The sequence below is a fragment of the Sceloporus occidentalis genome, unplaced genomic scaffold (genome assembly GCF_023333645.1).
Source record: "Sceloporus occidentalis isolate IW3139 unplaced genomic scaffold, rSceOcc1.0.p SCAF_3, whole genome shotgun sequence".
In the NCBI taxonomy this organism is placed as follows: domain Eukaryota; kingdom Metazoa; phylum Chordata; class Lepidosauria; order Squamata; family Phrynosomatidae; genus Sceloporus; species Sceloporus occidentalis.
In genome coordinates this window covers 214,636,102-214,651,393 of record NW_028316983.1, presented here as the reverse complement: position 1 = coordinate 214,651,393, position 15,292 = coordinate 214,636,102, and the positions used below count along the sequence as shown (strand labels likewise).

The 15,292-nt window shown below is 39.5% G+C and overlaps 1 protein-coding gene across 1 annotated transcript in view; it reads right to left on the bottom strand.

Moving 5' to 3' along the window:
* The window catches only part of CNBD1 (cyclic nucleotide binding domain containing 1), a 235,978-nt gene that overhangs the window by 182,862 nt on the left and 37,824 nt on the right, over positions 1–15,292 (bottom strand). Inside the window, exon 4 of the mRNA XM_089518379.1 lies at positions 899–1,063. Coding sequence (XP_089374505.1) covers positions 899–1,063 — 165 coding nt within the window. The remainder of the gene's footprint in view (positions 1–898; positions 1,064–15,292) is intronic.

The following is a 15,292-nucleotide window of genomic DNA, read 5'->3' as shown; positions in this document are numbered from 1 at the left end:
GTGACCTCCTGGAGGCCCTTTTCTGTCACCGCTCCAAAAACCTGGAATGACCTGCCGGAAGAGATTCACCAATTATCCTCACTCAAGGCTTTTAAAAAGGTGACAAAAACCTTTCTCTTCTGGCAGGCCTTCCCCGATTGATAATATCCAGAACCAATTGAATCCCCCTTTTATTATTTTTATTATTTGTGATTTGTTTTTAACTTTGACGTATTGTTATGTACTTTTTAAACATTTTTTTTTACTGTTTAATTTTATAGTTGGGAGGGAGGGTTGGGTCGAGGTTTTGTGGGGCTTGTTGTTTTTATTGTTGTATATTGTATTTTCTTTGTTGTTACCCACCTCGATCCTCAATTGGAAGAGGCGGGATATAAATAAATATTTATTATTATTATTATTCTAACATTTTGCCCTTGTATATTGAAAAAGTCTAATTTAGTTATAGTCCATATTACTAAGAACAAGAATAACAACAATAGTATTTCGTAGGTATACATGGCATTATTCAGAATTACATAAGGAAAACAGAGACAATGAAGAAGAAATTTATGCAAAATAAAATTACATGTGCTTACACATGGTGCAATTAGGGGGTGACAATCCATTTCTGCTATTTACGATTATAATACTCAGCCCTAACAAAATTCAGTTCTCTTATCCTTGATAAAGAAATGACAGTACATTTATTAGCTTCAGCAGCTGACATTAACATAAAATCCATGGCCCAAATTTCCAACTAGCAAAGCAAAGTGGTCAGTATACATCCACAATAACACATGTCTATAAATTTCTCTGCTAACTTCTCATCCTAGATCTTGAAGTATTTTGAAAGATACTGATTCCTGTATTTGTACTGAAGAGGCAAGGATAGAAAGCTGTGACTGAATTTAATACTTACATCTTCTTGAGTATCTTGATAACACCCTGCAGCTTTCCTATGAATTCTGGAGAGCCAGAATGCAATCTCTGGGGACCTTTCACCTGATTCATGTAGAACTTTACATTGTGACTGTCAAAATCTTCACTGGTTATATAATTATTTCTGACATAACAAGAATGTACCCTAGGGAGGAGAGAAGAGATGGAGTGCTACTGTTAGGGCAAGATAATCTTACAACTTCCAATATCTTAAGTATAATTTAATAGGCAGTCTACTCACATGCTTATATCTGCCACTTGTGAAGAAACTAGGATTGCCACATAAATTTCACTTATAATTCAAAGTAAAATTGGAGTTCAGTCTCAGGCAAAACATCTGAAAAATTCTGAGGCAAGTCAATAAATTTCAATAAGGGACCCAAAACCTCTCACAAAACTTAATGCACATCTTTGTAATAACAGTAAATGGTAAAGTTAAAGGTTTCCTTTTTGACATAATTGTCTAGTCATGTATGACTATAGGGGTGTGCTCATCTCCATTACTAAGCAGAGGGAGCCAGTATTGTCCAAGATGGCCAGCATTACTGCATGGAACATTGTTACCTTTCCATCAAAGTGGTACCTATTGATCTACTTGCACTTTTGTGTGCTTTCGAAGTGCTATGTTGGCAGAAGCTGGGACTACTGATAGGAGCTCACTCCATCACATGGTGCTTTAGTCATAAACTGTTGATCTGCTGACTCACAATTGTCGGAGTCAGCGTCTTAACCACTAAGCCATCACATACTAACACTAACTTTGACCTAAAACAGAATTTGAAGCAAATGTTGTGTTTCTCCTCCAACAGACCATCTGAAGAATTTTAAGGAAGCCAAAAGAATTCTGCTATAGTCAGGAAAACTTTTCAAGGGCATTCCATTTCCCCAAAGTTAGAAGCTAGCCAAGGCCTGGTTTTGGGAGAGATGAGTCATAACTCAGTGCCAAAACACATACTTCATACTTAATACAGTCCAAAATGTATTATCTGACTTCACCAGTTAAAATAAATATAATCAGGTAACTGGGTTGAATATTGTCTTTTCCTGCAGCCCTAGAAACTGCTCCTATTCACGTAAGATAATGGATGTCTAGGTAGACCAAAAGATGTTTTGCAAGAGCTAGAGATAACAACATTTGGTGCTGCCTTATACTGAATCCAGCTCTTGGTTTAACTAGCCCTCTGCTATCATTAACTCACCTAACAATTTACTGAAATAGTGAAATGTTATTTTTTTCAAGCATGAAATTCTTTAAAATTCTTCAAATGCTTTATAGAGTGCCCAAAAGGGGCGCTCTGCCGGTGCCCATGTTTGCTGCACAAGGGAGCCGCAGCGGACAAACCGTGCGGCTCCCCCACACAGCAAAAAGAACCTGCAAAAAGCGGGTTCTTCTTTTTTGTGCAGTTGTGATGCTGCAAGACGCTAATGGTGCACTTGTGGCATCACAACCGTGCCACGACATGCAGACTCTAAGCATCCGTCACATCAAAATGGCGGCACCCATGTGTATAAGGCGCCGCCATTTTTACGCCCCCAGTATGTACTAGGGGTGAGGCCTCATTGGACGCTGCATCCTCAGCCAACCCCTAGCATGTACTGGGGGCGGAGCAAAGGCCTGTCTGTAACGGGCCATTGTTTCAATTCAAGAATGAATACATTTATTATAATATGAGCTTTCATTCACAATAGCCCACTTCATCAGAGATACCAAGTATTATCCATAATTTCATATATATCTATATAGATTTATAGATATATAGATATATATACAGTTCACAAAGCTGGAGGTGTGGGGAATGAAGCGCAAAAAGCACTAACAGCAGCTATTACATTATAAACACTGGTCCATTGACAAAACTTTTTTCCCTGTAAAAATAACTTCCTAGCATCAGACAGGGTGCTCTTGCTGTCTGGATAAGATGATGAGGCTAGTCACTTAGCACATGTAGTTTGATAAGAAACCATTATTCCAATTTAAATCGTCGGTGGTGTGGTAAAACTTTCTAATGAACTGTAATTCAAATCTCTCTCTCTAATCTCAGTTAATACACTCAAAGCAGAGATTCAAATTGATTTAACAGTTTTTTATCATACAAGAGGACTGATTGGTCAGTGTTTATAAGGTAATTGAGGATCGTTTTTTGAGGGTTTTTCGGGTAATTGAGGATCCTTTATTTATTATATCTACTGTATTACTGGAAATATGTCGACTTCTATTTTTCTGTATCTGATATGTTCAGATAGGTTGGGAGAACAGAAAGGAGATAAATATAAAAGAATATAGTGCTCCAAGACTCAGGAGAATGTGGAAAACACTAATGAGATGATGATGACATTTCCTCTTTTTCCTTGGAACTAGAGCCCAAGGTGGATTCCAAAAATTACAAGACACAGGTAAAAATACATATATAGAGAAACATGCAAAAAGTTGTTTTTTTCAAAAACATAGTTAACTCTATAGAACTGAAACCATTAAAAATATAAGTTACAAAGCAAGGAAAGAAATATACAACACACTAATAAAAGTTCTTTCCTTATAGAACAGTAACTTCTCAAAAGACTGTTAGAATAAAAAATTCTTCATCTGTCAACAGAAAGAAGGTAGTTCCAGAGCTGAGGAGCAGCCATCAAGAAGACCCTCTCCTGTGTTCTCTCTAGTCATGTCTAAGAGTTGTGCAACCTAGAGAAATGCAGACCCCAAAGATCTCACAACACAAGCAGGTCATATAAGGGGATGTTTCTATGCAAAAATATTATTTCCTGTGTTGAAAACACTTTTTTTCTCTCTCCAAAACAACCATGTAAAAATTTTGCACAGAACAGAACTGTGGAAATTCTCGTCCGACTAGGATTCTTATCTGTCTTTCACAACACTTGAAAATCATGGGGGGTTTTGACAAATTTTCATGTTCTTCCCAAATATTTTAATCCCTATAGCAAATTGAGCACCTATATCCCAGGGCATTGTATTAGAGGAATAGTTTGTCTCCATAAGGAGTACCAAATAAAGTTTTGTTTATGAGCTCACTCCTTCCATGTAAATAATCTCCTCACTTTTCTTTAAGCATGCACAAGGTCCTCAAAAAGAAAAGGAAAAAAAAGCAGTGCAAAGAGGAAAAGTACAATTGCAGCAAGAAAAAAATAACATCAACTGCAACATTAAATCAGGCAATAAATTCAATCTCATATGCATCTCCCTTGTTCTTTTACAGCATATTGCTTTACAGTTAATGTGTATAATCTTATTAGCTGATTGCATTGATCCCCAGTTCACTTGTAAGCAAAATTACTCTGAGCACATAGTGGTACTTAAAAGTAATTCAAAGTCTCTATTAAAATGAGGATTTGGGTGCATCAGCAAGGAAGAAAGCCTAAACTGCTAAAATATTTCTTCCATTTAAAGATTGGACAAATTGCTGATCTGTAAAACTTACTTTTCTGTTAAAAAGGGAGGGGGTAAGGAAATCTGAAGTGCTATAATTTCCTGGATGCTTTCCTGAAAGCAAAGAGATTGACTTTCAGTCTACAATCAGCTAGAAGTTCTGTCTCTGTAAACACTGGGCTAGATTAAAGTTTAAATGATAAATTCCCAGGAAAGAAAGGTCACACTGGTGTGCAATCTTCTTCTTCCAAGGCACTCCTCTTTGCTAAATAATATTGGCTGATGTGATAGTTGGCAAATGTATACCTCTTCTTGATTTCTCCTAAGGATCTCAAAGGGAAAACAATCTTCAGTCAGGTTACCATATCGATCAAATATAACTCTTTGGGGGACATATTAGCATGGTTTAATCTGAGCTACCCTCTGAGTGCTGTTCCTCCTCCTTTTCTTAATGCTAGCAATTTGCCATTCTTTGGGTCTGTTTCATTCATGTTGTAAGGCTTTAACAAAGATTATAAAATTCCCACATAGAAATTCCTTTGGAAGGAACATAAGCCATGTGTAGGCTGCTATATGTGATGGATGCACACAATTATTATTATTATTACTTTTTTTGCTGCATGCAGTCACACTTTAAAAAAAAATAATAGCCTACCCCAACTGCTTTCTGAATCTGCAGAGGAAGAGTGATAAAGTCCTGACATCAGCATCCTGGTTTGTGAATATTCCTCTGCCAAATGAGCCCAAAATAGTTGCCAGGTAATGAGGAAAAGGAAAGTAGTCAGCAATCTTCATATTATCAAGCTTCAGTGATTAAATGGAAGATTTCAGTCTGCAGCCAAAGCTAGAAGGATGATTTTTTGTTGGTGGTGATTTTATAGCTAAGATATGTAAAATACAGCTCCTACATCTTGCTCCTTACTCCTCTTTCTCTTTCGCTCTCTTTCCCTCTCCTATTCTATCCCAAACCCACTATGCACCTTATACAACACTCAGAGTAGACAAGCACCTATGACAAAAGGAGCTCTCTCCAAATCCTCAGGGCCCCAAAGATTCCTTGAAAGAATGTTATATTTCACATATTAAAATTACTTTTATTATCACTAATCTTTAAAGAGAGGTTCTATAGGAGGTAATTTCTATTTGGTGGTCTATTTGGAGCTGGAAAACAATGGTGGTCTCTCTTCTAAACCACAAGCTTTTTTCCAGAGTTCTTTCATCATTCCTCTTTCCTTTTCATTAATCAAATACATGAGACAAAGTCAACCCTATCCCTTTGAAATGTGTTTTAACTCACCACCACTTTACAAGATGGTGTTCCTTTCCTCCCAAAAGAACGTAGATGGTGGCTAAATGCACCTGCTGAAGAAGGATGTACCTTGACACCAACAAACCAAAGCAGGTCAGCTGATGCTTTCTAAACCCCATAAAAGGTTCTGGGTCAGCCCTTCTGTGTGATGACATGAGTGCTAAACTTACACATGGTCTTGCAGCTGATGTATCACTGTGATAAATCAGTGATCTTCCTTTCCCTTTGGCTGCTGGGGATGCAGAGAACGTTCGAAATTATTTGAAAAATGGTGGGAAAGGCATTTCTCAAGTGTTAAGAAAATCTTCCAGGAAGAATCTTAAACTGATGAGAAGGGATAAAGACATTCTATGCAAAATTTTCAGGTGGTTATTTTGTGCAGAAATATATTTTTTCTGAAGAAAAATGTGCAGAAAATCAATCTATTCTCTATGGAATAAATACCTTGTTTGTGCACAGAAAAATGCTGTTTTCTGTGCAAAGCAACCATATGCAATTTAAAAAAACATTTTTGGCAAAACAATTGTTGAAACTGCACAGTTTCTTCAAAAACAACATTGTTTTGGAGAAGATAACATGACCTTCCAAAAAAAACCCCACACTGTTTTTGAAGACTTTCTTGTATGCAAAAAATGTTTAAACTATTTGTTCCTTCCTTTGAGAAGAAAATTAATGAAGAATTACATCATATTTGGCTGAGCTGGAACAGAATCCAAAACTGTATCTGTATGGGACAAATAGCATATCCTCTCCCCATCCTCCTGGTGATCAGTCTAGCTGATTAAGGATCCAGTCCTCAATTCTGGTAGAAACTGTCCTGATTATGTATGGCCAGTTCAGCACCACACCCACACTATGCCACCTGAAAATGGATTTTATAAACTCATCTTTTGTTCCACATCTTACCAGAAAAGCCAGAACCCTTCACAGCAATGCCGGGTGGCTGTTCAAACATGCATCCTGCTGTGCCACTCGCCATCAGCACAAGTCTGAAGTCAGACTGAAGTGCTAAGTCATATGATCAATGCTGTGCACCTCATTTTTGGCCTCAAAGGGAATAGCTTGCACTGATGACAGTGCTGGTGAGTGCCACAGTGGGACACAGGTGAGAACAGCCAGCCAGCATTGCTGCAGAGTACTCAGATAATGGGAAATTTGGGGCAGCATTGAGGTTGCTCCAGAGTATTCTGGTCCAAGCGGATAGAGCCCAAAAGCTATGTAGAACTGATTAATGCTGTTACCATACCATTAATGTCTATGGTACATCCAATATTGGCACGTTACAGACCACCCAAAATGGGTGGTCTGCCGCCGCCGCCACTTGCAGCACGGAGGAGCCCCAGCGTCCAAACCACACGGCTCCTCCGTGCTGCAAAAAGAAGCCCCCAAATGGCGCTTCTTGTTGTGGCACGCTTATGATGTCGCGAGGCACCAATGATGCACTCGCAGTGTCATTTGTGATGTGCGACATGCGGACGCAATGCGTCCACTACGTCAAGATGGTGGTGCCCGTGTGGAACGGGTGCCGCCATTTTGTTCGCACTCCGTGCGTATTAGGAGCATCAGGAAGTGACGCCCCTTTCTAACCCTAGTACACACGGAGCGCGTACTATATGCCCATGCAGAACGGGCCCTCAACAATATCAATTCTAACCAAAGAAAGGTAAAAGAAAAGAGCATATTTGCCATCAGTCCTTTTCTACAGCAAAACGAGACAGTGACTTGGGTCCATGCACTCAATAAATGTCTGAAAGGGAGGACAAACGTAGAACAAACAGATGTTTCTGCTCAAGCAGAAAATGAATTTACCTTCAGCTACTAATTTTTGTATTCCACAGCTGCTCTATGGCATGTGGTGGTGATGTGTGACACCCATATCATCATATCATCATTCCCTCTGTATCTTTTTAGGGGGTTTCTCACATTAAATACAGCTTGGAAAGAATGTATAACTTACACTATTTTTCTTTTGTCAGGAAGGCAAGGTAACATGGCCTTTTCATTAACGAATATGGTTGGATAAATTGCCATAAACTTTTTATGAGCTTCCTCGGTGGTGTACAGATTATATCTGAAGAGAAATATGAGGAAAAGAATACAATTTACAATAGCAAAGTTCTGGGGAATGGTGTTACTTCTCCCAAACTACTTCAGTTACAGCAAGAACCAACATGTTTCAACACAGAAGGTACAAAAGTTTGTTTTGGACTACAGTTTCCAGAATCCCTGAGCCAATGTGGCCAGTGGGCATGCTGGCTGGAGAATTTAGAAGTAGTAGTCTTAAAAGGGGGTTGTTAGTTTTTTCAGTATCTGTTTCAGTATCCTGCCCCCTTGAAAATGGATAAAAGTACGATAAAGTGGGCACAAAACATTGACATATTCAAAAAGACCAATGGGGAAAAACGAGGGGAGGGGTTCTGAAAATTATTCAACTTTTTGATTTTAAAGAAAAAAATTATAATTCCAGAAAAGATGTCAGAGATCTATAAAGGTACTTCTAATGTGTGTTGGAAGTGAACTTATGAAAGAGCAAAAAAAACTTCTGGATGCAAATACATAATGCAATGGAAGATATTTTAAAATGTAAAAGTCAGTTTAAACCTGCTTTTTTATGTATTTATTTCTCTTGGCTTGCACTTCTGGAAGAACAAATTGAAAAGAAGAGCAGGAAAATTATATACAGTAGTATATGATAACAACAGTTAAAATGTTATGCAAAAAGTTAGAAAGATTTGGCTGTTCCCTCCCAAGAAGGTTTATAAAACTTAATGAACTTACTGAAATTGATCAATTGATAAATTTTATAAGAGATAGAATTTTACCCTTTTAAAGAAGACTGGAAATTAGTGGTTGATTATTAGAAAATGAAATGGGAGACATTATTTACCTTAGGATTTACAAAATAGTAAATTTCATCTTTAGGTAGTTGTGTCATTTACTAATAACCAACAGTATCATTAGAATTTAATTAATGTTTACATTCATTTTAGAGGAAATAAGGGAAGTAGAGATAGTTTGACTATTATTTGTTATTTGATGTTTTTAATTTGTTGCCTGCTTTACTTTACTGAACCCTTTCCTGTATGCTCTGCATATTTCCTTCCAACAAAAAGCCTTGGCCTTTAAAACTGGAAATGAGAAGACATTTGCTGTTTCAGGGTATCCACCCAAAGGACCCAGTTCAGTTCAGTTATATTCATTACAAAATAAATGCCACATGTAAATAAAGGGTACAAATTACGGTGGCCAGACTGAAAACTGGAAAGGGCTTCTGTTCCTTTAATGGTGTAGAAGAGGGCATTTCAGCAGGTGTTGCTTGTCATGCAGTCAGGTAACAAGGAATACCTGCTGAACTTTCCTCTTCTACACAACTATTAAAGGTACAGGAGCCCTCTCTAGCTTTCACTCTGACAACCCTAGTATAAATGGCTTTATTATCCAATTCATACCCATTTCTCATTTATTCAACATGAGAGAGGCAGTTTCACTCACAGTAGCAGTTGATTTCAGAACCTTTCCCTCTACTGGCTACCATTTTATTTTGTCATAAAATGAAAGACTCAGATCACTTTGTGAAGGAAGGAAGGAACCAACCAACCCAACCACCCACCCTTATGTGTGACAATTTTCCTCTCAGAATAACTGGCTACAATGCAACATCCAGGGCATTCTGAAAAAATAAAATGGCAACATCTAGGAAGCAGCAGTTCTGCTGCAACCACTGCCAGGGGTAACAACAAGAAGAAAGAACTGAGATAATAAATCCAGCACACTGTTAGCAGAGGAAAAAGTGCACTAGTAGAGTTCTGATTGCTTTTCCATTTGTGAAAGCAATAGTGCAGTTCCTCATCTCCCAAGGCATGATAAAAATTTGTGTAATGACTTTCACAACCACTTGGACAATTGAAAATTGTGCTGAATCCAACCCTTGCACATAATGTAGAACAAGGCATTGAAGAACCAACTTTGGATAAACAGAATAACACTGCTGGATACTGGCCATAATATTGTACTTTGAGTTGCATTTTCCTCTAAATCATTATTTCCAATTAACCAAATGATTACATTTAAACATTATTTAAACAAATGGACCCCTGGTGGTACAGTGGTTAAATGCCTGTACTGCAGCCATTCACTCAAAACCACAAGGTTGCGAGTTCAAGACCAGCAAAAGGGCCCAAGCTCGACTTAGGCTTGCATCCTTCCGAGGTCACTAAAATGAGTACCCAGACTGTTGGGGGCAAATTAGCTTACTTGCTAATTAGCTTACTTGCTGTTCACCGCTATGCTCTTTGGAATAGCGGTATATAAATAAAACAAATTATTATTATTATTATTATTATTATTATTATTATTATTATTCTGTTGCTTTCAACTAAAATATATGATGCTAGAAATTTAATACTACCATGTTTGGAACTTGGGGGAAAAATCTCACTACAACCTCTTGGGCATTCTTGGAATTATAGTGGTAAAAGTAACTTTTCCAAACACAGTCTATATCATACTGTCATTCTGATCCATCATCTTAGGTGATTATTCTAACATTCCCATTACACTGTGCACAATCTGTACCAAACTTTTAATTTTTGCACCATTATTGCTTCTACTTTTTGTCTGCTTTAAATGATGGAGTAATCCCTATTTTCATGCTTGCTAGTCATGTTGTACTGTTTAATTTCCAAATGTTAATTAACCTGCCCTCCAGTAATGTCAGCTGCTGTTGCTGCCACCACTGCTATGGCCAGCTTGTCTGCCTGTCTCAGTGCCAGTGAAGGGGGACTCGGCATCATTCTGTTGGCATTAGCACTCATATGTTGCCTCCATGCTGTGAATCAGTTTTAGATGCCAGAATAAAGTGTTAACACTGATTAGGTCTGAGTCTGAGACTGAGGTTTGGGGAGCTCATTGCATGGTGGCTGCTGATAAAGGTACAAGGTATTTTATTTATTTATTTATCCCACCTTTCCCTGTTACAGTATTAAAACAAACCACACATCAAATGTAGTTAGAAGAACAACAAGGAGAGGGCCATTCCAGCCTTCATGGGAAGGGAGTTCCAGAGTCTAGGGCAGCTACCGAGAAGGCTGTCTCTTGTGCTCTGACCAACCATGCTTGTGGTGATGGCAAGACTAAGAGAAGTGCCTCTCCTGATGATTTCAGAGACTGGACCAGCTAATACAGGGAGTTATGGTCTGCTAAATAGCCTTGACCATATAGGATTTTATAGGTCATAACCAGCGCTTGAATTGTGCCCAGCATCAAACTGGCACCCAGTGGAGCTGTTTCAACAGGGCATTGTGTGATTCATATAACCTGCTGTGGGCGGGGCTGGGGTAGTTGGGTTCATGGCGTCGGCGCTTTTCCCCACCTGGGGGCCTCTCCACATGGGCAACAAACTTAAAAAAGCCAAAGATGCAGCAACAGTGGTGCCTTTAATGGCAACAAGTAACTGAACCAAACAGAACAATAACTTTCCCCTTTCCCTCAATTCCACCACAACAACCCCGGGTTCTTTCAATCAGCTTCACAGGGAATTAGCCTCTCCCAAATCCGGGCTGGTAGTTGTCTCCGCCCCATCGTCCTCCAAAGTATTTCTCCAAAGGCTCTTTCTCTGCCTTCTCCCAATCTTACGGCTCTGGCCCGTGTTCCCAACGGCTCCCTTTCGAGTCCCACCACTCGCACTCCAAGCCCTTTGGGTCTTGACTCAGCCACTCTCCCTCGCCTGGGTAGCCAAAGTCTCCTTCCTCTCTAGGGTCTCTCAACCTTCCAGCCTCGTGGGGTCCAGGGCTCCGAGGGCTGGCCCTTCCCACCAATGACACTGGCTTTCCCCCTCTCTGGGGGCTCCGTGTTACCTTCCCTCCTCTCAACTCGACCGCCTCTCCGTGTCCTCCTCTTCCGCGTCTTCTCCCTTTCCCCGCACAACTCGGCTCCTCCCTCCTTATACCCCCTGGTGGCTCCGCCTTCTGCTCTCCTGCCCCGTCCCCTGGGTCTTCATCCCTTATTTCCTCCACCTGACCTCCCTCACCCCTCTCAACTCTCCCAGTCTCTGACTCCACCTTGCTACACCTGCCCCCTTTAACAGTCTAGCTGCAGCTCTTTGAACCAGCTGAAATTTCTGATCATTGAAGGCAGCCCCAAGTAGAGTGTCTAATTGTAGTCCAAATGGGATGTAACTAAGGTATGTACTACTGTGGCCAGATCCAGCATCTCAAGGAATGGGCACAGTTGGCACACAAGCTTTAGATGCACAAAAGCTCTTATGGTCACTGCACAAACCTGGGCCTACAGGTTCAAAGCTGAGTCCAGGAGAACACCCAAGCTGTGAGCCTGGGATTTTTGGGGGAGTGTAACCCCACCCAGCACAGGCAAAGTCCCTATCCTCAGATCTGCCTTTCAACTGACCAGGAGCACCTTTGTCTTTTCTGGATTAAGTTTCAGTTTGTTTGTCCTCAACCAGTCCATTACTGACAACAGACATTGATTCAGTACAGAGACAGCTTCCTTCCAGTTTGGTATACTGGTGACACCATATCCCAAAACTTGAACGATCTCTCCCAGCAGTTTCATGTATTTGTTGACTAGCACAGGGAACAAAACAGATGCTGAGGGATCCCACCGGCCCTGCAGATCCTCCAGCACCACCTTCTGGGGTCTCTCCCCTCCAGGAAGGAACAGAGCCACTGTAAAACAATACCTCCAAGTCCCATCACAGTGAGGCAGCCCAGAAGGATACTATGGTTAACGGTATCAAAAGCCACTGAGAGGTCCAACATAACTAACAAGGACACACTCCTCCTGTCCAGTTCCCGGCATAGGCCACCCACCAAGATGACCAAGGCTTTCTTTGTTCCATAGCCAGACCTGAAACTAAATTGAAATGGATCTAGATAATCCATTTCATCCAGAACCTCCTGGAGTTGGAAAGCCACCACAGATTCCAGTACCTTGCTGAAAATGGTAGTTTGAGCCCTGGCTGATAATTATCTATTATAGTGGGATTCAGGAAGGTTTTTTCCAACAAAGGCCTCACACCTGCTTCCTTTAGGCAAGCTGAAATGCTGCATTGTTGTAGGGAGGCACTGACCACCCCATCTACACACTCAGGCAGTCTTCCTCTGTCCTGTTTAATAAGCTATGAAGGACAAGGGTCTAACACACATGTGGTGGCTCTCACCTCTCTGAGGATCCTGTCCACATCATCTGGTTCCATATATGAAAAACTATCCATTAACACTGGACAAACAGGCATGAAAGTTACATCCAGTGGCACTGTATCAACTACAACATCCAAGTCAGGGCAAATCTGAGCAACTTTATATTAATAGTCAGCCTAAAATTAAAACAAATGGCCACATTAATAATAGGTCAGCAATTTTAAGTAAGACTAAAGGTGTACCCTCCAAATGTCCTGATTTGGCACCAATAGTTCCAGTTAATGCTCTGTTATCCCACATTTTCAGCTGCTTTGAAAATGTAACAATTACGCTTTCCTTTTTGCACTTTTCCTCTTTGTCCTCAGCTTACTTCAAAATGCTTAAGTAATTCATATTCACTTAACTCAGCAGGGAGAGAGGAGAGCAGAAGGTGAACTCTTGCCCTTCCAAGTAGGCTCAGGCAAAAGCAAACTACTGCAGCTTCTCCTAGTTTGCATGTTCTTTCTCATTAATAGCTTAATAGCTTTTGCCATTTTGACCACACTCTGATGTTGCTTGGCCACACGTGTCCTGGTTTTCATCTGCAAAATGTTGGATGGTATGTAAGACCAGACTTCAGTATTAGAAAATGTGTCTAATGTGGTTCCCTTTGGAACACAGCCCATACTGCTTCTAGCTCTGTGCTGGCAGAAAGGTTAAACGTTGTACAATAACCATCTTTTCACAACAGCAGAACAGCAAAATGTGGCCTTACTTATATGTAGAATGTTAATTAAAATCTACTGTTAGTGACAACTAGACCAGGCCTATTGAAATCAATGGGATTTAAGGAAGTACAAGCCTTATTTATTTCAAGGGGCTCCCTCCTGTCTGAAAGGGCATTAACCCTTTGTTAGCCATTAGTATGTTTTAGTTACTTGTGTTTGTGTAGCAGAAAACATTTTTGAAGATAATCATTTGTGGAGTGACAGATATGAAACAATGTGAAGAGAAGTTGCAAAAAGGGATACAAATAGGTGGAAGAAAACCTGGAAAAGTGCATGGGAAACACATCAAGGACGTGGTTTATATGGCTTATACCATACAAAACAGAAAGAATATATAGCTTTATTTAATTTCAGAAATATAGTAGCCTCAGAAACAGGCTGGACTTTATGAATTACAATAAGGGGTCTTGTTTGTTAATGTCTTTGGTTAGTGTGGATTCTTGGTTTATTAAACATGACAATATCTTCTTCATAGATTATATTTTAACTTTTCTTAGGACCTGAAAGGAATGTAAATCTCTGCCTTCTATATTAGAAAAGGCAGCAGGTGCAGTCTGATATGCATTTAGCCAATTTCTCCATCATCTAAATATACCCCAACTGGATTTTTTCCCCTTTAATTATGTTCTGTCTTGAAGAAAATTGCTCTTAATTATGCAGAAATGCATTTTTGAAATGTCCTGAATTTAAAGGTTATGCCATCAATAAATTATTCAGACTCACATCTTTCAGCTCACAATTTTATTCAGCCCACTTCACTGTGAATTTTAAACTTCATCTCAAAGCTCCATGGACACTTGGACAGAAATATACTCTACGGATAAGTCCTTGTAGCTCCATCAAGACGATTATTTATTAAATAGTGGATTCAAAAGAGAAATCAAATTCACAGCTAGAAGGATTCCTGAGACACACATGGATGGAAACATCTATCAGAACTGATTTTCATGTACTTATGTAGCTGATGGTACAAAATCCAGATATGAATCCAGATCCACATCACAATGCTCATTGAAGTGTCTGCATCCCATATTTTGGTGTGTAAATTTACAGTGCTTTATAAATAAAGGATAATAATAATAATAATAATAATAATAATAATAATAATAATAATAGACAGGGATAAAACTTCCGTTCCTGGCCTAGGAGGCATTCAATGTGATTTCAAATTAATTGTGCTAGTATACATATTGTAGACATTCTCTTTTAAATATATATACTATAGAGCTTCTCTTTGAAAATTAGTATTCACTGATTAACAACTTTTCATGTGTGCCTGTGTGTTTGTGAGGTGGATTGTATAATATATTCTAGTACATTCATGTACCCAGTGGTAACTGGTGGTTCACATGTCAGTGGGAGAGTGAATCCATTCCCCAATTTTAATCTAAACCTTAAAAGATCAATCCAATGTCCCTATTCTGGGCATAGGGCACTTCACGATGGATAGTTTTTTAAAAGTTTGGACTTAGAAAAAAAAAAGTCTTGACTGTATCTAGAGTGGATGCAAGGCTCACTGACATGGAAGCGGTCAGCCACTACTGCTTACATACATTTCTCATCCCTCTGTCTTTGGCAGAGAAAAAGAAAAAGAAGACAAAAGAAGAAGAAATGCAAGTGCCAAGACATTTTTGACTATTGTATACCCATCCTCCCTGAACTGGTACTTGGTTTCTATTCATCTTTACATACTCAGTAAAACTTTGAAAATCAATTCAACAACTAGTCTCATTTGCATTGGAACATGAAGAGGATGAAT